Source organism: Tenrec ecaudatus, chromosome 2 (genome assembly GCF_050624435.1).
Source record: "Tenrec ecaudatus isolate mTenEca1 chromosome 2, mTenEca1.hap1, whole genome shotgun sequence".
NCBI classification, from domain to species: Eukaryota; Metazoa; Chordata; class Mammalia; order Afrosoricida; family Tenrecidae; genus Tenrec; species Tenrec ecaudatus.
Window position 1 is genome coordinate 103,471,997 of NC_134531.1, and position 27,491 is coordinate 103,499,487.

The 27,491-nt window shown below is 35.8% G+C and overlaps 1 protein-coding gene across 18 annotated transcripts in view; it reads left to right on the forward strand.

The window, feature by feature from the left end:
- The window catches only part of PPIP5K2 (diphosphoinositol pentakisphosphate kinase 2), a 101,704-nt gene extending 80,891 nt beyond the window's left edge, over positions 1–20,813 (forward strand). For 7 of the 18 annotated variants that reach the window (XM_075541330.1, XM_075541334.1, XM_075541335.1 and 4 more), the window contains 8 exons: positions 4,953–5,123; positions 7,231–7,404; positions 8,603–8,672; positions 10,271–10,390; positions 11,253–11,315; positions 15,019–15,159; positions 17,403–17,528; positions 19,103–20,813. In XM_075541330.1, the coding sequence (XP_075397445.1) occupies positions 4,953–5,123; positions 7,231–7,404; positions 8,603–8,672; positions 10,271–10,390; positions 11,253–11,315; positions 15,019–15,159; positions 17,403–17,528; positions 19,103–19,215 (978 nt within the window). In that variant the 3' untranslated portion in view covers positions 19,216–20,813. The remainder of the gene's footprint in view (positions 1–4,952; positions 5,124–7,230; positions 7,405–8,602; positions 8,673–10,270; positions 10,391–11,252; positions 11,316–15,018; positions 15,160–17,402; positions 17,529–19,102) is intronic. The other 11 variants (XM_075541340.1, XM_075541343.1, XM_075541342.1 and 8 more) reach the window with 5 other exon arrangements.
- The last annotated feature ends 6,678 nt before the right edge of the window (positions 20,814–27,491 follow it).

Below are 27,491 nucleotides of genomic sequence, written 5' to 3' on the forward strand. Positions count from 1 at the left end.
GACTTCTTTTTGTTTCTTTGAATGAAGAGGGACAGGAAAGGACAATAATTTGATGACATAGAAGAAATGAAGAAAAAACTGGGGGAGGTGCTGTCAGCCATCCCAAACAGATGATTTTGAAAAACGTTTCCAAGAATGGAATCACAGATTTGACAAATGTATTTAGGATAATGGAGAGTACTTTGAAGGTGATAAGGTTGTTTTGTAAAAAAAATTTAAATAGATAGCTTTGATAAAAATCAGGGATTTTTGTTTTGTTTTGTTTTTGAGCACCCCCTCATATGTATTACCAAACCAGTATCAGGTCATTTTGATTATTGTGGCTGTATAGTATGCTTTTGAGGTTAGGTAGTATGAGACCTCCTACTTTTTGTTCCTTTCTTTCAGTATTGTTAAATTTTAAAAACATATATTGGGGTCAGGAGGGAAAAGGGATCACAGTGTTTTTTTTCTGTATAAAATCATGTAGGAACTTTAAGGTTTCAGCTTTAACAGTTGGGTTTTTAATCCATTTTATGTTCATTTTTATATATCATGTTACATATAATTCTATTTTATTTTGTATAGTCTTCTTAAATTGTGAGTGTATCTTATTGTGCTTCTGTTTGTTCATTCAGTAGATATATATTTGGTATGACATTTTATAACTTTTCATTTATGCTATACTGTGAGGTATATGAGGCTGTTGTAGTTGATTCACATTGAGGTGACTAAACATACAGTAAATAACAACTTAGCAGAGGAAGTCACAAGGGGCCTTTAGGAAGTTTGTGGAAATTGGAATTAATTAATATAACTTACTTTTCTCAACATTTTTTTTTTATGCTATGCCATTTGGCTAAACTAATGGAACTATCAGTGCATCGTAGTAGTTACTGGGCACCTAACTGCAAGGTCAGAAATTCAAAAGTACCAGTCAGCTCCACTAGGGATGGATGAGGCTTTCTACTTCTGTGAAAATTGGAGGCTTGGAGACTCACAGGGCAATTCTATGCTGCCCTATAGAGTCACTATAAATCAACATTGACATATTGCCATGGAAGTGATGCCCCAGGGGGCTTGATGGATAACGTTCTTGTGTTAGGCAGGGTTCTCTAGAGAAAACCAGGACACTTATTTTATGTATATATGAGCATAGGTTTATGCAACAAGAAGTTATTTAACAGCTAATTAGTCCACACAACAATACAAAGAGCTCAGTTCAACTCAACTTTCGGAGAACAGTTAATATACTGGAAGTCCTTCAACTCAGGTAGGCTGCTGGGTGAAAGGTCAAGGGAGCAGAGTCTTGCCCACAAGCAGTAGGGTGGGTCATCAACAGTCCATAGCTCAGGAGCTTAGTGAAGCAGACCCCAATGGGATCTCACACTCCAGCATGGCTATAGGATCCACCAGCCTCAAGCTCAAGCAGTGTACGCACCAGCAATGTGGCGAAGCAGGTCTTAAAGGAGCCTCAAGCTCTAGCAACCAGCCCATCGGTTGGCTTGGCCCACAGGTCATGTATCAAACAGGTGCTAAAGCAGCAGCACATTGGTCTAATCACCAGGGAGCATGAGGGAAATGGGACGTGTATAAAGCATGGATATCTGAATGGATTTGGGGCTTGAACTTAATTCTAGCCCTAATTCAAGAACATTTAGTTCTTAGGACATGACTCTGTTTGATGCTTATCCTCATGAAGAGATCGCTAAAGATATGGATGATGTAGTAAAATGTGATGAAGACACTAGATCACAACCAGCTACCAGACAGAATTGCACCTGGAATCTTGAAGACTGCAAACAAGCAGCCATCTAAGTAAGGTGTCAGATACTGTATATACTCAAATATAAGCCGACCCGAGTATAATCCTAATTATTACCTGGGAAACCAGAAAAACTGATTGACTCGAGTATAAGCCTAGGGTGGAAAATGCAGAAGCTGTTGGTGAGTTTCAATAATCAAAACAAATGAAAATAAAATTACTAAAATTTGAGACATCAGTGGGGTAATGTATTTAAATATTTACTTTAAATAAAAGCGTAAATAAAAGGACAAGTCATTTAACATTAGTAAACCAGCACAGTAAGTGGAAAATAGGTTCAACAACAACAAAAAAGGTATCAACAGTGATACCTTAAGAGTACTATTCCCTGAGCTCAATCAGCAACCAAGCTAAAATGTAAAGAGTTAAAATCCTTCAAAACTGGATTCCTCATCATCATCCCTATCCCAATGCAGAGCTTCGGCTGGTGTGAGGTCATCATAGACGCTGTCCTCACTGAGATCACCATCATCACCATCACTGCTGTCATTTTCATACAAAGCGCAGTCTTCACTGCCATCCATAGCATTACTAATACTACATTTCTGGAAGGCACGTCACACCATGTCTTCTGGAATGCCTTCCCATGCATCTCGAACCCACTTTGCTATTTACTCTATGTCAGGCTTCATGAGATTTCCTCCTTTTGTTAGTCGGCTTGACCGGATGACATCCATTCATGCCACATCCTTCGCACACAGTCTTTAAAAGGTTTATTCAAAGATAGATCCAGAGGCTGCAGTACAGATGTAAGCCCACCTGGAATAACAGCTAAAGTAACTTTACTAATTTTGCCAGTTTTTTTATGTCATCCGATAGGTGACCTCTGAACATATCCCACACAGGTAACGATGCCTGCTCCTGGTTGTCAGTTCCAAATTTCTCCCAGCCATTTTTTTGTTCCGTCTTCATCCATCCAGCCTTTAACATGTGCACGTACAGTAATTCTTGGTGGGAAATTGATCTTTTTATGCAAGGTCTTTCTTTTTAAAATGACAGGATGCAGCTTAGTTCCATTAGCCAAACATGATAGAACAATTGTAAAGTGGTTCTTGTTGTTTTCATTTCCTGTGGTTTTGAGGAAATGGTTTTTTCTCCTAAACTTGCCACAGTTCTGTTGCTTGGAAGATCAAAAGTCATGGCAGTTTTACCCATATTCCCAATATCTGCCAGGTCATAACGATAAATCCTTCTTTGTTTTATAATAAATAACTGGAATGACATACGGTAATTTTTTCTTCCAGGTCTTGTGGCAATTTCTAGGAAATCTTTGTTTGTCTCAAACATAGTAGGCCAAACCTATTCATGCAGCGGGTACACCATCCTGCTGACGCAGCAAATTTTTCAATGCCAGATGCTTTATATTTGTCTTCTTTAGCCATTTGTAGAGCACTTATGCAGATATCCATGCGTGTTAAGCAGTAACCATTTTGACGACTCTCCATAACCCATTTATGCAATTCACTCTCTAAAAAGACATCAAACCATGACAAGCTTTTTTAGCTTTTGGAATCTGTTCCAAGTCAGCTTTCATTTTCCACCACTCCCTCACTTGCTTTTCATCACCATAGATAGTTGCAATACTGTTCTTGCTCTTTTCTGCTGTTGACACAACCTTCATTTTGAAACCAGCCTCATATAACAGGTGTTTTTGGGGGGTTTTTTTGGTTCAAGAGTATCCATTTCTAATAGGATAAAAAACAAGACTTTAAAAAATAACTTTCATGGTAATGCCACGCCTCCCGTCCCCCACGATGTCTTGGGAGGAGAGGGGGAGTCTGTGCGGGTGGGAGATCCAGGATGTGAATCAGTGGGGCTTTGTTTGAATGAATAGCAGAGAGATGGCAATCACCCGCGAGATAACGGGCTCTAGTCCTGTTACCTCGGGGGAGGAGGGGAGAGGGGTACCACTGACCAGTGTATAAGCTGAACCCCAGTTTTTCAGTACATTTTTTGTGCTGAAAAACTCAGCTTATACACGAGTATATATGGTAAGTCTGCATGGAAACAGCACACCAGCCTGTGTGATCCAATCACTCATTCACTGCTATCGAGTCAATGCCTACTCATAGCAACCTATAATGACAGGGTAGAACTGCCCCTGTTAAGTTTCTGAGACAGTTTACGGGAATGGTCTGACTGTTTACGGAGTGGCTGGTGGTTTCAAACTGCCCTGACAGTTCACAGCCCAACTCATAACTAAGTAATCAGGGCTCTTCCTGTGGGATCCAAGTCTTATACACAATTTAAGCTCTGGTAATATTCCCTCCTTTAGGTTTGGATCATATCATTTACAGTCCTTGGATCACAGGATTGTAAATAATATTCAAATCTAAAGGAAGGAATGGTATCAGAGCTTAAATTCTGAACACCTGGTTTGCAGAAGACTATGGGTGACAGTAGAAGCCCAAAATCCATTTTCAGAGTCCACACATGGATTAAGTCTCAGGTGACTCCCTGAGGAATGTGAATAGCCCTATGAACAGACAGCATTGTGAAGTCAATTATGGTCGATGTAGTTAGGCTAAAATGTAATATAATTTGATTTCCCTTTTGACCCATTTTAAAGCTGTTTCAGTTTAAAAGGGGGTGGGGGTGGGGGGCGGGAGATACACAACGTTTTAGTCCCTAGTGAAATTCTTTTGACCGTGTACCAGGGACATGAATGATTTTTCTGTCATGTAGAATGCATTGAAAAATGCATTGCAGATGCAGTTAGGGTAAAATCCAGTTCCCTGTCATTTGATCTCCTTTATAACCATTTACATGTTATAATTTTAATTTTTTTTCTAATGAGGTTTTTATTTTATTTTGTTAGTGTTAGTTTTTAAATGTTTTTCAGGTGGGGTGGGAGGTTTTTCTGTATGTGAAATCCAGAATAGGTAAATCTATAGAGCGCAATTGGATTGGTGGCTCCTGGGAGGGGAGGTATGCGAGTATGGGGCCGATGGGGAGTGGAAGAATGAGGATAATGTCCTGAAACTGATCGTGGTGACTGCACACCTCGTCTTGATGTGATTCAGCTATTGTATGATAGGGCTATTCCATGCCAATAAAACTGTTCAAAAAATACTGGGATTTTTCCATTAACTTTTGACCCCTCATATTTCTTATATGAATTTTAAATGTTGTATATCTTTGGTCACAGAATGAAGGCAAGAAATGTTCCTTTAAAATTGATAATGATGATGAGCCACACACGTCTAAAAAAGATGAGGTTGATCGAGCTGTGGTATTATTCAAGCCTATGGTTTCAGAGCCAATTCATATACATAGAAAATCTCCACTTCCAAGATCTAAGAAGATAGCTACAAATGATGTAAGTACACATACATGTTATTTTTATAAAGTCAACTAACTATATTTTAATAAAACAGAAAAGAAAATACAGCTTTTATTATGGAAGTTGGAAATTTGACCGAATTTTTAATTGTCAACTGTTTCAACAAATTTCAAAAGCATAGAGACAATTAGAAAATATGAAGATTACCTTTAGAACTTGGAGCTCTTTATATATACTTTTGTAACCACTGGATAGAAATATTTAAAAGACCTTTCTAATTTGATAAATGACCCACTATTTTACTTTGTCATTTAATAAGTTTTTTGCTCTTGCTGTTTAGTTTAATGGACCCGGAATAATTAATAGTAAAGAAGAATTGTTAAAGATGCTCCAGTAGTAACCCTTTTCAATAGTAACTATAGGGTAAGATACAGAATTCCACATAGTTAGCTTGTCTGTAAAAATCAATACAGTGATAAGGAAATTTGACAATGTAATTGAGCATTTGTCTTTATATTAAGATATATAGTTAATTATATTAGGTTAATTCTTATTCTCACTAATAGAATAAAGGTTAAATAGTTATTAAAATAATATTTTAAAGGAAAGTCAGCTAGGTGAATTGGAGCTTATTAAGTAAGTCTTTATTTAGCATCTGTATATTTTTATGGCTTAAATACCTGTAGCTCTTTGGGATGATTTTCCTAGCACTCACTAAAGTCAATGCTTATAAATTCTTTCTAAATACTCCAGCAAAAGTATAAAGCAAGAAGTTAACTTTAACATAGAACCATCAACTTCTACATTAGAAAAATATTTTGCGTTAATTTTGAAATATGCTAAGGCTGAGGATAATATAATGTTATCTAGCAGTGAATGGGTAAGATTATAAATTATATCTAGTTCAGGTTCTCTTAAATGTGGTATTTAAGTTAAATACAAAAGAGAGTGGTAAACAATTGTAGGATTACTTGTTGCAATTTAATTAACAAATCAAAAATCTCACATACTTTTCAAGTATTCTTAATTTTAGAAAACCAAGGAATAAAATATATATATTAATATAGTCTAAACTTCCATTGACATGAGGGCAGTGATTTTGATGTGTTTTGACCAAAACTATCCATGTCTAATTACATAGTTCATAATTTCACTATTAAATACTTTCCTCGTCCCTCCCCAAAAACCTATTTTACATGTATACAATATAGCAAATATATTTTGTACCTCATCTACACTTGCAAACTCTTCTACAAAATCACTGCCTTTATTAACTCTTTAAACGCAGAGCATATTTATAAATCTTTTTCTCTTAAATAGTTGCTTTCAATAAAGTATTTCTGTGGCATGCTAAACTTTTACTTCCATAAGGTAAATTATTCAAGTAAAACTTTGAAGACTTTTTCCAGCGCCCACCATCTTCATGGATATCAGACGCTTGTACTTCCAAAAGACACACAGAGAAAAAGACAATTCTCTTCATTTTGTGCAAGTAGATTTTACTCTGTCCTCCCTGTCTGAAACGTGATCCTGCAAACATGTATATGAGAATGTTTGCTGCATGTTTTGCCTACTGAACTCTAAAAATAATCTCGGGAGGGGTAAACAAATAAGTAGCTTAAAAATGTAAACAAGTGTACTTTGAATCTATTTATGCTCTATGAATTTTTTGGTCTGCTACACTTTTTTTCCCGTTGAAATTATGCATAGAAGTCGCTTAAATTCTTTGTGCACAATTCTTTAATGTTCCGGGTTGAAGAGTGTGCATCCAATATAGCACAAAACCTCTTAAGCAGAATAATTTATATTTAAAAGTTTACTAAAAGAGAAAATTCTTTAAAACATTTTTTAGTTTTACGTTAAACAAACAACTATTATTAAGCAGCCTAAATAACTTACAGATTTAACATAAGGTATTCCTTATCCTTGTTATCACATATAATTAGATGTATAATTATTACTATGAATTTCTCAAATATGAGAATATTTGGCTCCCAAGTTATTGTTTAATAGCTTTAGAAAAATTAATAAACAAATGCAAACAAACTGTATTTTTTTTTCTCTCGGATCATTTGCCTCGTTGTATCTAACTTTGCATGCTCTGCTTTTTTTTTCTTTTTTTTTGCCCCTTTCTCACTTCCAGGAAGAGAGCCCCCTGAGTGTGTCTAGCCCAGAGGGTGCTGGCACCTGGCTGCATTATACCAGTGGTGTGGGTACTGGGCGTCGAAGACGCAGATCAGGGGAACAAATCACTTCTTCCCCTGTCTCTCCCAAATCATTGGCTTTCACATCCAGTATTTTTGGCTCATGGCAACAGGTTTTTAAACTTTACTTCATTAAACATTTTTCCGCCCTGCATTCAGAGCAACAAACAGCTCTCTTTGAGGACATCTAATCCCTTGTATTTACATCAGAGTAAATCCTTCTGTTTGGGGTTAATGTAAAAAACGCTTGTGATGACTGACAATATTTGAGGCAAAGAAACACTTTCATTGCATGTGTTCAGTATTTTTTCTGGGAGAGTTTTAAATCCAGAATTTAAAAAATAATACATTTTACACTTCTGGAACTTTAGCTTGGTTAATAAATATTTTTAAATAAGGAAGAAAGTTCTCTTTGGCTTAGTTGTCCTTTAAGACTTACAGAAACAAAATGGCTTAATTTGATAGTAGGAAAATTTAATATTTTTTTGTCTAATTGAAAAAATATAGATTCCACTTGGAATTTGCTGATAACATTTAAAAAAATTATTAGAATTTCTGTTTCCCATTTGTAATAGCACAGTTTGTCTTGATCATTCTCTTCCTTGCTGTTTGAACATTTGGAAGTACCTAATTTAGCCCTGTTAGATTGTGTGCTTCATTTAAAACATATGTGCCCATCAACAATTTAAGTAAATAAAAATATTGTAGTAAATAAAAATACCTAAGTAAATAAAAATACTGTAGTTTGAGTTACAATGGATGGTCTGCTGTTACACATGACTTTTCTGAGAATTTCAGCAATTTCCTTTTGGAAATATAATGCATTTGATTATAGGAAAAAGGGATTAAGGTATCTATTTAGCTGTGAAGATTTAAAGTTTACTCTGATAAGGCCTGTGCATGGATCAGTTGTTGTATGGTGACCTCAACAGTCTCTGTCTGTCTTTTCTTTTGTTTGTGGTTGTTTTTCTCCTCTCAAATACAGGAGCTGTTTATGAGTGGGAATTTGGCTTCTCTTAAGAGAAAGTGAAATATTCTATCAGTCTATTTAATTATTTCTCTTCATCTGTCTTGTTTCATACATGATGTTTTATTCTGAATGCTTGCTTTGCACCACTTCATTGCAAGGACTCATATGAAATGGACTCCCTTCCGAAGGGGATCTTGCATGGTTTTTCGTTTTATGTATTTCTACTAATATTTATCATTCAGCTTATTAACCTTTGTCTGTCTGAACAGGCTGCATATGAAGTATGGGCTTTTGTCTTAATGAAACCATTTTACTTCATTCACTTTGCTTTCCTTGTCCAGGTTGTCTCTGAAAATACTAATTACTTACGCACACCAAGAAATCTGGTGGAACAGAAGCAGAATTCTATAGGTATGTACTCTTATGAAAACTGTATCCCATTGTGCACAAATGTAAAACACTTATGTGTTGAAAGCATGACCCAGCGCTATGCCCTAGTGTTCATTTAATGTATACTAATTCAGAAATCCTGCATTGTAAAACGTAAAACATGCAAGTTATCACAAAATAGCAAGAAATAATACCCACTGTGCAAACCAGTCAAAGATACAGCCCAGTTACCAATGCTGGTTTTTAACCTTTAAGTGAATAAATGAAAATATAGTGTGTTTTAATTTAAGAAAGACGATTTTTCAAATTGATAAAAAATTAAGGGATGCTATTTTTTGCCAAGGGTTTTTTTTTTTGCTTTCTAATACAAATGTTCAAGTGGGGAGTGTTCCATGTCCTGCCTGCATATATTAATTTTCTTTTTAAGCCACTTTTAAGGAAAACTAAAGCAAATTCATGAACAGTGGCAGTGTGAGTTAAAGAACACAATTGCTTCCTTGCTAACAACTCAATGCTACATTGGAAAAGACCTTTCAAAACTCATTTGGTGTTAAGCTTGTGGTTGTTAAACTATGTGGGTACTATATATTTTTTAAAGAGTTGTTTAAAGAAATTGTATAGATATTTCATTGTAAATTTATATGACGCATATATTATGATTTCTATATTAGTTTTACAAACTTTCGGTTGATGCCAACATACTTGAAGATCTTTATTTATTTATAAACTCTGTTGATAGGTTTTAATAGTCCTAGAGTATCATTTGAGAAATTAATATATCCCCCCCTTCTTTTGTATTTGTATCACAATATACTTAATAAAATTTATTTAATCTCGAGCCAGTTGTGAAAGTTTTTCTTGGATGTAAGTACTTGCTGCAAATTAAGCATTGGCTTCTTATGCCTGTGTTTCACTCACTAATTATGGGTTTCATTTGGAATGTTCCTCCAAATTCTCTCCCTCCTTGAGGGTTTTATTAATTAAGATATTTTGAATATTAAGTATTAGAAGTTATTTAATCATGAATGACTTAAAAGGAATTGTTTGTACCTGATCTCCAACAAAATAAGCACTCTTTGATTTGCTTCATTTAATAAAAGTGGTGAAGCCTTGATAATTCTTAATTCAAGAATATCAGAAAACTATCTTTATTTACAGACATACATTGTGAAATATTGATTTAATATGACTTAATGTATATTTAGAATTTTTCTTTCATTTTCTCCATGTGGTATGGTCTTAGAAATACTAATTTTGGCATGGGATTGACCGAATCTCATCCCATCCGAAAGTAATTTTTATAGTAGTTTTCTAAATACTGTTAGGACAAAATGTTTATTTTGAGGGCATATTATTTTTCCTCAAAGATGATATTTTGTCTAGTGTTAAATTCCCCCCTTAAACACATGATAATGGTGGTGATGATTGGTAGATCATTAGAAGAATTATCCTAAAATTGACATCATTAGGACATTAGAAGCATATTGTGAGCCTGTTCAAGGTGCTGCCAAAGGCTGCCTTATGTATGGTAAGAGCCATGTTAATTGCATGCTGCATGAATTCCCAATGTGAATGGAAGAACACCCGTTGTTGTATGTATTTTCTCTAACTCCCATCAGGGTCTCACTGTGCGGGCCTGTTTAGCACCTCGGTGCTCGGGGGTTCTTCAAGTGCACCTAACCTACAAGATTATGCTCGTACTCATCGTAAAAAGCTGACTTCTTCTGGCTGCATAGATGGTATGTGCACACATGCACACACAGAGTGTTACCGACACGCATGCACACCCTCATGAGCACAAGTATGAGAGGAAACGCTAAAGCCTCTGAATGATCACAGTGGAGTCCTAGCACCCTTTGTTTAAATCACTGTTGGTGCTCTGTGGTTTTACAGCTTCAACTCATGTTTCATCAATTTTAATTAAACTTAAAGTACTGTGGAATGTAAAATTTAGAACCGCAAGGAATTACATGTATTCCTCTTTTAGATAGTTGACAAACATATTATAAACCCTAAATCTTCGACCTTTTAAATTTTTATTCATTGTAAGCATTTTATTTATTGCCATTGATCTAAATAAAACAGAATGGAAAGTTTATAAGTGGAAGAAAATATATTAAGTATAATTTTATAAACAAGCACAGGCTAGGAGTATTGTATGTTCCCTACTGAAGGAGATTCTCTCACTATTATTAATATTCCTTAAATACAATATTCAAAATGTCTTTTTAGGCTCATGGGAGAGGCTTGTCGCTGTTATTAATAGCAGTTTGGGGGGGTTGTTTTGTTTTTATCCTTTTAAGGTTTAGAATCACTTAAATTTTTTTCTCACAAGTACGCTTTCGTCAGTACAACATGAATTTTTCAGAACTGCCAACTCACCACGCTTTTCTTTCTTCTGTATATTTCATTGAACACCTTGCCTTCATCCTCAAGCCAGTTTACTTCTTTTAACCAGCATTTGGCTTATTAGCCTTTCTCATCCCTCTGCATGTCACCTAATTCTAACTTCCTCATATATTTGTTTTCTCTTCTTTTTTTTTAATGTCCCTCTTTTGGTAGCTATTATAAATTTCAGGTACCTGTTTTTCTCTTTCTCAGACGCCACACGCGGTTCTGCTGTTAAAAGGTTTTCTATCTCATTTGCTCGACACCCAACCAATGGTACGTTTTGCTTTTATTTTAAAAGATACTCCTCTGCTTCATCCCGTTTTTGTTTTTATTTTTCCTCTTATTTAAAAATCTGGATAATACAGTATCATTCATTTCTTGTCACTTAATTTCAGTTAGCATACAACTTCAATTTAACCTCATTATTGATACTGTGTAGCTCCTTTTTTGAGCTTTAATTTACACAAATGCTTAACAACACTCATCAGATGTTTAAATTGTCATGATGATGAGCTTTAATAAAAAAGTAACTCATAAAAATTTCTTCCCATTTCCCAAGTGATCAGTCTCCATAATTAGTTCTTGATTCTTAGTAATTCAATTTTTTAACTCACTTTTTGACCATGTTTGTTCTTATTGAGATTTTTAGTGGAAATAAAGAGCCACCCGTGTCAAATAGCCAGATGAGATGTATCTCTGAAAAATTCGTGTACACCAAGGGGTGCAAATTTAAGTCTGTAATATCTACCCCTCCTCCTTTGTCTAAAGCAAAACCTGAACTGGTCTGGAGCGCTCTGAAGACTCCATTCCGCATTCGCGCTGTTCTGGTCTGCAATGCAGTTTGCTTTTGTTGAGAAACGCAGTTCCTTAAAAAAAAAATTTTTTTTTAATCCAGAAGCCCAATTCGGTTAAATAAAATTTTGAGCTTTTATTTATAAACTGAATTGTTATGATAGCTACTTATAGAAAATTTAATCTGTAAGGCAAGATGCCAATTTTACTGATCTCTTTTTAAATAATACAAGATCCAAGAATTAAACAGAAAATATAAAGGCTTCTGCTTTGTAGCTGGGATGTAGGTACTTCTGTTCCTGGAACCATTTTCTTTTATTGCAAATAAGTCTTTCAAGAACTTTTATGAAGCTAAAGGATTAAACACAAATCTGTGGTCATTTTTCACCTTCTGGATCCATCTGTTAATTACGGATTTAAATAACAATTCACAAATAATCCTTGAAGGGGGAATAAGAAGATCTCATCCTCAACAAGTGGAAATTTTGTGTTAAAAGGCTAATGTGCTTTTCCTCCATTCTAGCTATTTGATATTTAAATTTGAAGAGAAATTTCATATTGATATAACTGAAACTTCTAAAAGAAAATGAATATATAAGAACCTCAAGTCATGAGAAGAACAGAAAACACAAAGTTATAAGAAGAAATTTCAGGCTTAAGACCACATTTTTTAATACTAATTACTTATGTATTTTTAGCCAGCATTGTGAGTTTTATCTAGGAGGAAATTTTTTTAAAAGAAAGACTATTAAATCTAACTTAAGATAGCATTATTTGTATTACTTTTATTTTTGCTTTATTTTTTTCTATACCTGTGCAACTTAACTATTTTTCTATACCTAGAGTCACTTAATACTTCAACTAGAAATATTACTTCTGGGTTTTCCAGATTTCAAACTGTTTCTTCTTTTTAAAGAATTATGCGATGTTATCTGTCCTTTGAATTGTCATTTGATTCTTCCTTTTACGTTTTGTTTCCCTTACCTTTCCGTGTTACTTCCATCTTTAACATATATCATGGACTCACCCCTCCCTTCATCTTTAGTTCAAAGAACATGGTGAAACAAGTATCTTCTGACAGTCTTTACCTTATTTTCTGGGCCTCTGTGCGGAACACCTACACCTCTATAGGTGCTGGTCCGTTTCCTCTGTGGGATTTCTAGGCTCCAGTGGTATGTTTTTATAGCTTTTAAACCTGACAGCAGGGTGGCTTTTTAAAATGCTACGCTAACCCTTTCATTGTGCATTAAAAACAGTGTACTGAAAATTACATGGGGAAAACCGAAGTCTAGAGGAACTTGATATGAATGTCATTTGCCTATTTAGATCTAAAAGGCAAGTAAAAGAAAACCTGTTGTTACCAAAGACTTTTAAAGATTCTAGAGAAAGAGAAAACTATATATCCATTGTTTAGTATAATGCAAAGAAAGGGTTTGTGTTTATTTGCATGAATCGCATATGTTTTTAAAATGTAATACTGTGCCAAGCCTAATTTCTTTAGTGCTTAACTTTTAGGTCCTGTAGCTGCTGTGGTGGTATTACAGTGACTTTTTGTTTGTTTGTTTGTATGGTTGAGTTTTCCTAAGCATTTATAATGTTCTGTCGTACTTTGTTTGCTCTTAAAATTTTAGCATATTAGCTTTATGTCTTTTGTCAATTTCCATTGAAAAACTAGACTCTCTTCTAACCAAAAAAACTCCATTTTCCAGCTGAAAATTAGGCAGTTCTTGAATCAGTATCCCCTCCCAAAAAAATTAAATAGCTGAATTATGCATTATTTTAGTTGTCTAATACTCCTAAATCAGAAATACCACAAATAGATGACTTTAGCAAACAGATCGTTTCCTATACTCCACCCCCTCCCCAGATTAAGGGGCTAGAAAATCCAATTTCAGGGAATCAGCTCTAAGGGAAGATTTTCTCTCTGGCGGGTCTGTAGAAAGGTCCTATATCGTCAGCTTTTTCTTCTGGGTTCCTTGGTGATCTCCATATGGCATGGCATTTACCTTACCATATCTCATATCTCGACAGAGATTGGCTCAAAATACACTCAACACTATTCATTCCACAATAACATAACAAAGAAAACGTATTTCTAAAATGTAATTATAACCACAAGCATAGATTTAGGATTTGCAACACTTTAAGAAGTTCAATGGGAAATGAAATCAAAAGATAATGGAATTTTTCCACAAACTTTTTGGGGAAATAAAACTTGTAATTTGGGGGTACATCATGTAAGTTCCTACTATCAGTCAACACTAAATTGAACATATACACCTTTTGAAACAGAACTTTGCTATTTGTGTTGAATTAACTTTTATGTTGTAGTTAGTATATTAGACTCATATTTTAAAAGCTTGTTATTTTTTTAAATATCTGAAAGCAATTTTAAAAGCCATTCAGTTTGAACTAACTTTAGTAAGCCGTTCGTGTTTTTGATTTTTGAAGATAAAATAACACACATTCTATGTTTTAACTAAACTGTCTTTCTAGGTGCTTTTGTTTCACTGATGTTATTAATATATTTGAATGGTTATTTATAAAGCTTGTTATTTCTGTGTCATTATTGGGTATGAATGTATTTGTTGTATTGCTTTTACTTTCCTCAGCCAGTAATTTCCAGTAACAGAATTATTGCATAGATGGAATGTGATTTGGAATTTTAATTCCAGCATCAGTAAATGGATGTTGTTTGGGTGTGACACCATTGAGTATTTTTGGCTTTGTCATGCCTAGGAACATATGTAAAATCACTCTTCATAAATAATTACACGCTTGTTTTTCAACAAGAAGTTACCTTTAACATTCTGACATGCGGGACACTTTATGATATCAGACCTAACTTTAAAAAGAGAAACACTTTAAAATTGTATGTTTTTTCTGTTTTCTTTCCCCAGGTTTTACCTTAAGTGTTATTCTAAGAATGTGCCAACATAGGGAATGCGATTGTGTGCATGTTGTATTATGTGATTGCATTAAAATGAAATCTTTGTCCCATCTTGTTCTGATTCCGTATTGCATAGCATCTGGTGTCATGACTTCAGAAATCCTCATGTGTTTGCATGTGACAGATTGAAAAGATCTAAACTGTCCACTTGTAAGCAATGGTCTTCTTCCATTTTAATTAATGACTTTTTAAAAATATCCAACTTCTTTTGTCATTTTTGTTTTTCTTTCTTAGGCTTTGAATTGTATTCCATGGTGCCATCTATTTGCCCTCTAGAAACGCTTCACAATGCTCTGTCTCTAAAGCAGGTGGATGAATTTCTTGCTTCCATTGCTTCCCCATCAAGTGAAGTCCCACAGAAGAGCCCTGAAATGTGTAGGAAAAATTGTCTTTATTATACTATTTAATTGTTAGGCAGTTGTTATCTGCACATGATATGAATTATTAGCGTCTAAACTTTAAGCAGTGGTAATGAGTAGACTTTGGCCAAGGACAGTGTGTAAAGGGTCATTATTAGAAATTCTTTGGTGTAATGGACAATGTACCACTTCTCTTGACTCCACCAAAATTAGCTTTCTTAGAAAAAAGAAATAAAATATTGGATCCAACCACAGAAGTTATAGCAACATAACATAGACTATATTTGTGAAAGCTTCCACATCCTTTTTATATATCATTTTCCGATAAACTTTAAAAGTCACAAAATATCAGTCCATGTTCATATGCAAACACCCATTCCCTCTGTACTTTTGCTTAGAAGGAATTCTTGGTTGAAGATAGCCAACGAGTGCAGCATATTTTAAATATTCTGAAGAAGTTTGGTTTTGTGAAGAAGATTCATTCTAAATTTTTGGAAACTATATTTTACCCCATCTTGCTTTGGAGAGTTAGATTAGCATATTATCAAAAGGCTGAGGTTCTCCAAGAAAATGCTGTTTGGCCCAGTTTATCCACAAAATAAATTGTTTGGGGTAATACATTTAAACGTAGCATTATTCCAAGGAACATCACTCTTGGAAATGCCAAGGGTTTTTAAAGTGATTAGAAATCATTTGCTAATGTTCATTTTCAGTTCTATAAATCCCTTATCACGGTGGGATTCTACTGTAGGAAATCTTAGTTTCATACTGAGAATAATAATCTCTCTAGTTCCAGCCATGTGTTAGAAAAGCTACAAACTCTAGTTTTCTACTAAGAATGAAATGATCCTCAGGTTCTTCAACTGAAAGGCACGTTCACGCTTCCTTAGTTATTCTTTTCCGTTGCCGGGGGTCGTATGTCAGCTTTCACTCATTAATGATAACGATGATGGAGAGCTCTTTATTTTGAATTTTCAAAAGTATTTCTTGTTAGAATGGCTTCAGGAAGTATGTTTTAATTTCAAGACTGTATATTAGAATGTCTAATTCATTATAAATTTGGTTTACTCCTCTTTATAGCCAATAGTACTCCAAATGATATAACTCCTGTTAGCTACAACGTCAACAACATAAGTTAAAGGGTGTTCACCTCCTTTTATGTTCTCTGAGAAAGTAGTCGAGAGCCTGATTACAGTCTGCTTACTCCTCCTCTTCATTGCTGCTTCAGGGCGTGTCTGAGGAAGGGATCTGAAATCTTAAAATCGAGATCAAAGTAAGACTTTAACCATTAAACTTGAGGTAGCTATCAGTACTATTTTGAAAATGTACAGTGAATGCCTTTTAGGTTTAGAGCATTAATGACACTTGTTTTGTACAAGAGCATTTTAGTGGACTATTTAAAAAGTAATTATAAACCATACAAAAATAGCAATTGTAAGGCTCAGTCTGTGGTGCTGTTGTTTTATTAGAACTTCGCTTTTGTGGTTAGCTAGTTTAGGTCGTCAGACGGCATTAATGAGGCCGAGGGTATTAGATTCCCTTTCCACTTGTTCTAATGAGCTTTTCTGTAGATCGTGAATAAAAATTACGCTCCGGTCCCTCTAACTTTCTTGAAATGTCAAGCTCTTAGTTTTTAGGACACTAGATGTGGAAGTAAGTATAGTGCATGAAAGTCATTGAATTCCCATACTTTAGAGATAAGCTTGTTTGGGTAGGAAGAGAAGGATCCTGAATGGTCAGGGCTTGCATCCTCTCTGTTGCTTCAAGCAGAATATTTCTGCTTTGGTCTGTTTACTTAAGATTTCATTTGAATCAGTTTACTGTATAAAGAGAAAAAATGAGAAAGACGCAGTTCAGGAAATCAAATAGTGATCAAAGTCTCTCCAAACCCTAGACCTACTAAAACCTATAGCTCTTTTTCTTCTTGATATTAAAATAAGCAGCTAATATGATTGATAAATATGATCTCTTCTCTGCCAGAGAACTCTATTCATAAAAGTTACATCAATTAAATAGCTTTTTAAAATGTATATCTCTTCAGACTCTCTCTGCCCTCTATCTTGTTTAGAGGGAAAATAATTTGGTTAAGGAAGTGAGAGAACTCTCTTCTTTATAGAAATGATGGTTTTGCTATAAACCTTGGCCATGCCTATTTTCTTACACTATCATTATGTCGGGTCACTAAATATGCTATAAGAATTTTTCTGAAATGTAAAGATAGATGAAACGTGTTGATTTGCCTTTGTTTTTTACCCCCAGCTTCCACAGCTTTACGTTCGAGCCCAGTAGTAAGAAGAAAAATATCTTTAAATACATATACACCTGCAAGGATCCTGCCAACTCCACAAACTACCTTAAAGAATACTAAAGCAAGCAGCAAACCAGGTGAGTGGTATGTGCAGGTTTGTGGCTCCTGCAACAGTTAAGGCGTAATAATAGCTTTATTTTTAAATGCAAAAGCTGTTTTAAGCCAGAGTTTTTTATATTGAAAGCATGTTTCTAATTGTAACCTTTTTTATTTTTCCTGGTAGAATGTAGAAAACACAATGTTCAAGTGTTTGGCTGATAATCAAAAAGTTGATTAATCACATCCTCCAGCCACTCCCTGGGAGAAAGATGCGACACTCTGCTTTCCAAATGATTCATAGCCTGAAAATTCCTATCGAGCAGTTCTACTCTGTCCCATCAGGTGGCTGTGAGTCAGAATGAATCCCTAGCAATGGGCTTGGTAGTTATTTGTCTGTTTAGTCAGTGGTGGTAGGGAAGGGTAGGATCATTACACTCCTCACGGTGAAACCAAAAACAAGCTGACTCCGTGGCAGTAAGCTTTGAGTTTCTGTTGCTGTTTTGATATCAATCCAAAGTAACCCCATAGTACACGGTACAACTGCCTCTATAGTTTCCAAGTCTGAATCTTTAAGGAAGCAGACTCCTACATCTTTCTTCTGTGGAATGCTCTTAAAGACTAAAAACTTACTACTGTAGACTCTATATGAGTGTGTGGATATTTTATCTCAATCATCTGTGGATAAAATGCACCTCATTCTCACACTTTAAAGACATAGGAAGAAATTGGTGCGCACAGAAAAAAATAGGGATTTGCTTATAAGCATGTTATGATTCTGTGGCCTGTCAGGCACCTGCACGGAAATGGTCGGTAGGTGTTTGAACTAAGGGGAAAGGCCTGGACTAAGAGTATGGATTGGATGGCTGTTAGTGCAATGAGGGGCAGTTTTAAAAAATGGAATACCTTAGATTCCTATAAAGAAAAGTGAAAAGTAGAGCCAGGAGAAATATGTGTTGTACTTTTCTGTTGTTAGGTTATTGCAGTTAGGTGTCATTGAGTTAGCTCCAACCCACAGGGACCCTGTGCACTGTGGGATAAAGCACTGCCTGGTCCGGAGCCCGTTGTTGCAGTCACGTGTCAGTGCGTCTCATTGGGGGCCATCCTCCTTGTCACTGCCCTGCCACTTGTCCAACATGGTATCCTTTTCCAGGGACGGGTCTCTCTTGACAGCATGTCCAAAGTATGTAAGATGAAGTCTCAGCATCCTTGCCTCTAAGCAGCACTCTGGTGGCACTTCTTACGAGACAGAGCTGTTTGTCCTTTCAGCAGTCCATGGTATTTTCAATATTCTTGTCCTATCGTCTTTAATCAATGTCCATCTTTCCCCTGCAGATAAGGCGGTTGAAAATACTGTGGCTAGAGTCAGGCACAATTTAGCCCTCAGAGTAACATCCTTCTTTTTCAATCCTCTAAAGAGGTCTTGTGTAGCAGATAAACTTAATAAAATGTCTCTGGGTATTGATGTTGAATTCTAAAAAGTAAAGATTAAAATTTTTAAGTACTTAAATTGTCCACAATTATAACAGGAATAATTGTGTTCCTCAACAGTACTATTTCAACAAAGATGCTTTTGAAAATTTAAGCAGTGTTTTTTCTATTTATTGCCATTTAGCTACCAGTGGACCTTCCAGTGCAGTTGCTCCTAGTACCTCATCTCGGAAAAAAACCATAATAAGCAAAACAGAAGTGCATGAACACCAAAAAGACACTGGGAAGAAGAAATGAAACTTCTTAGAAGAAGCTGGAGCCCCTTATACCAAGGACAATTACACATGAAATCAGAAACAGATAGGTAGTAAGTCTTGAGTGAAAACTGTTAAAGCAAGTAGATTATGATTCATTTTTTACATCTCTGTAGTCATTTAAAAATGGTTTTAAATCTGCAGTACTCCTTGTATATATTCAGATAAGGACATAACTTAGGGTCTAGAAATGTTTTAAACTATGTATGTATTAGCATTTTTGTGGGTAGCAAACTTAGAGTGATAAAGCTCTACTGTTCTTAATATGTTCACCAGGTACCTTCAGTATAGAAAATAAGCAGATGCCAGCTGGCCTGTATCCATGTGGCCTCTGCAGACAGTTCTGTTGTCCTCAGGTTTCATCGTGGCTGTAAAAACCTTTGATTTAAGTAGAAATTTACCAGAAATTCATACTAGGGCTTGTTTTTTTGTTGTTGTTGTTAAAACAAAAACAAAAAACTTATATTTCCAAAGAGATTTTATTGATCATTTAGAATAGGAACTTTTTCCCAGAGGTTAAAATGACATACATCTACAGTGTTTAAGAACTGGAATATGATGTATAGAATATTTTTTCAATGTGTGCTTGAATTTTTTATTATTTTATTTAAACTATTGCTTTTATATCTGGGATAATTACACATTTATGCACATTAATTTATATATTAATTTGTAGGAAATATTTTCTTGATATATTTTCTCATCATAGGAGGTGCTTTTGTTCATCAGGAAAACTTTGCTTCATATATCAGTAAGGATCATACCTTACTGTATAATTGACTTTATTTTTAAGAGATACAGTTGACAAATTTGGTAAATTTTCACTTATTTTAGAGTTCTTTTTAGAGCTAAGGAACACAGTTCAAAAGGAGGGAACATCAATGTTAAAAGGATATCTGAATTCCATAGTTAGTAATTATGTATTATCTATTTTTACCATTTCCATTCTTTATCCGTTGATCTTGCTGAGAATCTGACATTTGAAGATTGAACATTTGAAATAAATGATCTTTATTACTGATTGGAATTTTGAACAGAAATTGAAATCAATGTGTTGGGAATTCATCAGTGATGTGAAAAAAAAAACAAACAAACCTGTCCTTGGTGCTTTCTTTTCCTCTGATTCACAAAATTATGAGCTACTTGAGATGACTTAAACATTAAATCAAACAATGCAACCTGATAAGAATGCCATGCTCTCAAAGTTAAGTTATTTAAATAGCTAAGGCTTTTGCTTAAAGCTTATATTTAGAAACAGAAATGTATTGAATTCTCTTAGTAAGAATATAACTCTTGTAATTCTTCAAAAGAGACTTTACTAACCTTAAATTGTCATATGTGAATTGGTTTTTTTAAAAGAGAAACTTACCACATGTTACATGATTTAAAACCTACCAGATCAAAAGTCATAAGGGTAATTATATAGATCCATTATGTAAGTTCGTGGGCTTCATCATGTATTATGTGGCAACATGTCTTGTAAACAGTTGGATATACCAAAGTTTTCTGTATGTAAAACTGGCAAATATGTTGACTGTGTGAGGAAACAACTTTTATTTCTTAAGTGGAGCTGAATTAAAAGAACAGTTTGTTTCTACATTGGTGTAACTTAAGTGAAATTATTTAATTCTTTGATTATCCCTTTCCTTTTAGAAAGAATAAGGGAAGCAATTTTGACATTAAATATTTCTTGTCTTAGTACGAGGAGCCCTCGTGGGCTACTAACTGAGCAGGTAACAAAGACAGTGGTTCGACCCCACCACAGACCCCACCACAGTAGAGAGGAGGCCATCTATTCCTGTAAAGATTTAAAGTTTCAGAGACCTGAGGGGAAATTATCTTTGCCTTATAGGGTTGCTATGTGTTAGAATTGGTTGGATGGCAGTTTTTTTTAAATCTTAGGGTGGTAGTTTAAGGGTGTAGAGTCAGTTCTGCCTCATAGCGACTCCTTTGTGCAACAGAACAAAACAGTGCGTGGACCTGCACCATCCTCACATGTGTTGTTATGTTTGAGCCTATTGTTGCAGCCACTGTGTCAGTCCTTCTTGTTAGTCTTCCTCTTTTTTGCATGATGTTCTTTTCCAAGGTCCCTTCTGATTACATGACCAAAGTATCTCAAAGTCTCACCACCCTTGCTTTCAAGGACAGATTTTCTTGTTCTCCTGGTAGTCTATGGAATTACCAATATTCTTCAACACTATAATTCAAATGCAGCAAATCTTTGTCATCTCCCTTATTCCTTGGTCGATTGTCCACAGCAGTTGGAAATGTACCATGGCTTGAGTGAGGTGTATTGTAATCCGAAGTGCAGAATTGCTTTTAAACCTTTTTTTTTTAAACGTTTTATTAGGGGCTCATACAACTCTTATCATAATCCATACATACATTGATAGTGTAAAGCACATCAGTATATTCATTGCCCTCATCATTTTCTTTTTTTTTAACATTTTATTAGAGGATCATACAACTCTTATCACAATCCATACATATACATACATCAGTTGTATAAAGCACATCTGTACATCCTTTGCCCTAATCATTTTCAAAGCATTTGCTCTCCACTTAAGCCCTTTGCATCAGGTCCTCTTTTTCCCCTCCCTCCCCGCTCCCCTCTCCCTCATGAGCCCTTGATAATTGAAAGATTATTATTTTGTCATATCTTGCCCTATCCGGCATCTCCCTTCACCCCCTTCTCTGTTGTCCGTCCCCCAGGGAAGAGGCCACATGTAGATCCTTGCAATCGGTTCCCCCTTTCCAACCCTCTCACCCTCCACTCTCCCAGTATCGCCCCTCGCACCCCTGGCCCTGAGGGCATCATCCAGCTCCCATATGCACCAGTGTACAACCTCTGCTCCATCCAGTCTCGCAAGGTAGAATTCGGATCATGGTAGTTGGGGGGGAGGAAGCATCCAGGATCTGGGGGAAAGCTGCGTTCTTCATCGATACTACATCGCACCCTGACTGACTCATCTCCTCCCCCAGACCCCTCTGTGAGTGGATCTCCAGTGGCCGACAAATGGGCTTTGGGTCTCCACTCTGCACTTCCCACTTCATTCACTATGGTCTTTTTTTTTTTTTTTTGGATGATGCCTTATACCTGATCCCTTTGGCACACGGGCTGGTGTGTTTCTTCCATGTGGGCTTTGTTGCCTCTGAGCTAGATGGCCGCTTGTTCACCTTCAGCCTTTAAGACCCCAGACACTATCTCTTTTGATAGCCGGGCACCATCAGCTTTCTTCGCCACATTTGCTTATGCACCCGTTTGCCCTCGGCGATCGTATCATGGAGGTGTGCACCCAATGATATGATTCTTTGTTCTTTGATGCCTGATAACTGATCCCTTCGGGACCACTCGATCACACAGGCTGGTGATCACACAGGCTGGTGTGTTCTTCCATGTGGGCTTGGTTGCTTCTCAGTTAGATGGCCGCTTGTTTATCTTCAAGCCTTTAAGACCCCAGACACTATCACTTTTGATAGGGCCCTCATCATTTTCAAAGCATTTGCTCTCCACTTAAGCCCTTGGCATCAGGTCCTCTAATGCAGTATGTCCTTTGAGTTCTAAACTACTGCTCTCTTGAGCATTGGTTGCAGATCCAATTAAAATGAAATTTTTCACCTCATTCTTTTTACCATGAAGTGACTTAATCCAAATGTGAGGATTTTAGTTTCCTTCACATTGAATTATGACCCATCCTGAAGGCTGTAATCATTGATTTTCATCAGTTGGTGCTTCAAGTCATTCACGTGCAGCAAGCAAAGCTGGGCTATTTGCATATCACAGTTGATTGATGAGCATTTCTCCAATTATGGTGTGTTCTTCATATAGTCTATGTTCTCAAATTATATGATCAGTATACAGACTGAGTACATATGATGAAACGGCACCCAGGACATACACCTTTCCTGATGCTTAACCCATACAATATCCACTTGTGTTATTCACACCAGTGCCTCTTGGACTACATTTAAGTTCCACATGAGCACAATTAAGTGTTCTAGAATTCCCATTCTTCACAATGTCACGCTTAGTTTGTTATCCACACAGTCAGAAGCCTTTGCATAGTCAACACAAGTAAACATCTTTCTGGTATTCTCTGCTTCCAGTCAAGATTCATAAGCAATGATACCATCTCTCATTCCCATGATCTCTTAGGAATCCATCTTGAATTTCTGGGTGTTCCTGTTGACATACTATTCTAACCATTTAAAAATTTTTATTAAAAATTATATCTGCATGCAGTAGTAATAGTATTATGATAATTTCCACATGTTGGGTGTTCTTTCTTTGAAATTGTCACAAAAACAGATGGTTTCACTTTCAGTGGGTTGGCAGGTAAGTTCTCTTCCAAATTTTTTGGCATAGACCAGTGGGTGTTCTTAGACTTGCATCAGAAGTTTGAGGAGGCAACTCAATTCGTGGAGGACCTAGACTTTTAAGAGAGGGCAGACGTCATCTTTGATAATGCCTGGTGAATACTGGTCCTACAAGTGCCAAGTGTGGGGGTGAAACGGCTAGAACCAGTTAATGCTACTGAGATTACTAAAGTGACACTGGCAAAACCAGAAAGCAAATGGGAAGGATCAAGTCCCTTTTTCTTTCTGTCTTCAAAATTGTGGTGCAAGCAGTTAAAAGCTTGACTGACTGAATAGCAATTCCAATCTACCCAATAGTGTCTCAGAAGAAAAGCCTGGTGATCTATTTCAAGACTTCATCGTCTAGAAAACGTGAGGAGCAGTTCTACTCTGCACACATTGAGTTCATCTTAAGTTGGAATCAACTGGTCCAGGTTTTGGTTTTTGTTCATTTAAAAATACTCCTCTAGTTTCTACTGTTAGCAGAACTTAACAATGAGCCAGGTGCCAAGAATCTGGGAACTAGAAAATGCAAAGTTCTCACCCATCATCATATGAAAAGTATAAATCTGTTTGGAAATGAACTAGCTTAACTAATGGCCAGTAGAGTCTACACCCAAATCTACTCAGCATCCATGCATACTAATGTATATTTATACTAATTATAATTAAACATCCATAAACAATAATAACTTTCACCTAGCAACATGAAATCCTTCATAAATAAATTTCATTCTTCCAAAAAGTAGATACAGGCTGTAACAAAATACATAAATTTACCATTTCTCTATCTGGCCAATAGTGATGGTATTAATTTGTGGACAATGGTGTCCGCTTCTCAGAACCAGGCACAATCCCACCTGAACATTTTGTAACAAAGATAAAGTTATAAAATTAACTATCACTAACAGTTCTTATATAAAATAAGAGACATTTAAATGTTATACAATATATGGATGCATGTTTAAAGATACATAGGTATAAGTGATGTTTTAATAATTGATCATAAAGCTTTAGTACATACATGCAACTTTCTTTTCCCACTCATGTTAACTTTGCCTCTCAGCTGGTTGAGTTTCATTATCTGGGGTGGGGGGGGGACGTTCATTCTTGGAAAGTTTGCCCACTAGACTTGATGTTTTTTGGTTGCTATGGTTTTAAATTTAACTGTTGGCCATGGAAATAACCCAGGAATTCCTCTGCATTGCAGTTATAGACTTCCTTTTCCACCATGATGTAGCTATAACCCAATTTCCCTTAGTAATCAGGATCAGTCAGCCGTGCCAATAAAGTGATCTGTGCTGATTGATTCAATGCATCCAGCAGTCTAGAATGTCCAAGGAGCAATCCCAACTTGAAGTGAATGGTGGAACCATTGTGTGGCCCTCATTGGAGCATTCTTTTAGAACTCAAGGCCTCCAAACAGCACAGTTTAAAGATGGAGGGAAAGGGAAACAAAATGATTCATGTCAACTTTGTAATCTGTTGTGTATTAGGTGAAGGTTCGATGAGCAGATCATCATTTTACATTAAGCCCTTCACACACGTTCAGCTCATTCACTGCAGTCCTTCATAGAACCGTCGCCTATCACATTTCCTCTCTGTAGTTCCTGTTTTCACTCCCTAACCCTCTGAACGTCACCCTTAAGTAAATGTTGCCCTTCTTTTCATGTCTAGTTCATTATTCTTCAACACTGGGATGAGTTCAGTTCCAGACCGGAAGGCTGACTAAGGGTCATGGTCTTGAGGATTCTAATCTTGGAGTTGTGGAGACTAATGTTTATTTCCATCTATCTTTCGATATTTATCATACTTTTGCCTCTACGAAGGAAGAGACTAGCAGTTGCACCTTCGGTGGCTGCTCACACAAAAGCAGAATTCTTGTAGTTTATCATGAGGTATAACAGTGAAAGGAGCCAATGCCACTTTTACCCCTTTATTTGAGTACCCATGCATTCTGGATGTGGGAGAAATAACTTTTTTTTAACAATTTCAAAATATGTTCTGTATTAATACAATCTCAATCTTTCTGTAGAACTAATGTAAATAATTTACTTTCATATTACACTAGCTGCTTCTGTGTATGAGGCAAAAGCAATGAATTTTTCTGTGAACTGAAAGTCTTAGAATAAATTTACAAAGTGCCACAAATGTGTATGAGCTGTCCATGAATCCATGAACAGTGACATTAGCAGAAGCATAGTGGGCAGGAAAATCAAATCTATATTGGGAAAGCAGAAAGAGGAGAGGTGTTTGGTTAAAAATCCCGTATATACTCGAGTATAAGCTGACCCAAATATCAGCTGAGGCACCTAATTTTACCATGAAAACTGCATTAAAAATGTGCTGAAAAACTCAGCTTGTACACGAGTATATATAGTAATAATACAACTGTGAGAGACAAAGGTGTCATTTACAGATTTTGAAGGAACTCAACTATAGTGGATGATTGTGTGATTAAAATTGGGGCCAATCTACACAAGTAGATTAAGGAGTTTCTAGCCACGTGATAGAAAACAAAACATTTGTATTTGATTAAATAGAAAAAAGCATGGTCATGCATATCTTAACATTGTTAAAACTTAAAAAAATCAACTCGTTCTATGAACTTAACCCACCATATGCATATAATTCAATATTTTTAATGTATAGAACTATACAAGCATTGCCACAATTTAAGTTTAGAATATTTTTATTATTCTAAAATAATAATGAGTCACCTCATTAGAAGTGACTCTCCCTCCACTCCCATTTCCCATCCCAGAAAACCTACCCCTATATCTATAGATTTACCTTTTACAGGCATTACACATGAGGGAATTCCCCCACAAAACAACCCAAAAACAATGCTCTGTTTTTCTTTTTTTTATTTTTCCAATATTAAGGGGATACTGCATTTGGAGTTCATTCTACCAGATCAGAATGTTAATCATGGTTTCTATTAAAGGTTCTGAAAAGACTATGTAATAGTGTTATGTTAGTCTGGATTCACTAGAGAAACAAATTCATAGACACTCATGTATAAGAAAGAGCTTTATATACAAGAGCAATTAAAGATTGAGAAAACGTCCCAGCCCAGTCCAGATCAAGTCCATTAGTCCAATAATAGCCCATATGCCCGATACCAATCTATTAATTACTCTTCAGACTCATGAAGCACATGCAATGATGCCAAATGCAGGAGGATCACAGGCTAGTGGGTGGAAAGTCTTGTGGATCCAGCGGTGGTAGAAGCAATCAGTGCTGGCGTGCGTCTCCATGTAGTTCCTCTAGTTCCATCAGGCACATTTTCAGTAATGCCTTGCAAGGAATACGCATGTGTCCCGCCTAAAGGTCGGTGATTTGTTTTCTATTTCCTTAAGTTCTTCACTAATTTCCTTTCCTTTGTTTAATTTATTAAAGTGGATGTGGGTTATTGATTTGAGGTTTTTTCTGTCTTAAAATATTTATGCTTAAAGTTATAAAGCTTCCTCTTTGGGCTCAGTCCAATAAATTTTAATACTGTGTTTTTGTTTTTATTCATCTAAAAATGCCTTGCACTTTTCTTCTTTTTGACTTCTTATATGAGAATCGTCTGGTATCAAAGTAATCAGAGATTTCTTTTTGCTTTAAGTTTCTAACTTAATCCCATTGTGGCTGGATAAAATATTGTGTGTCCATTAAGACTTTATATTTTTATTGAAGCTTGTTTAATAGTTTTGATTCTAATTTATACTAGAAAAACACTCTTGGTATGCATGAAAAGAATATGAATTTTCCTGCCAGTGGTTTTGGTTGTTGGTGGTGGTTTTTTACAAATGTTACTTGTCAATTTGCTGTTTTTCAAGTTATCTGTGTTATAATTTTTCTCTCTCGTTCTCACAATTAGTGAGAGTAAGATAATGAACAGTATTATTATAGAAG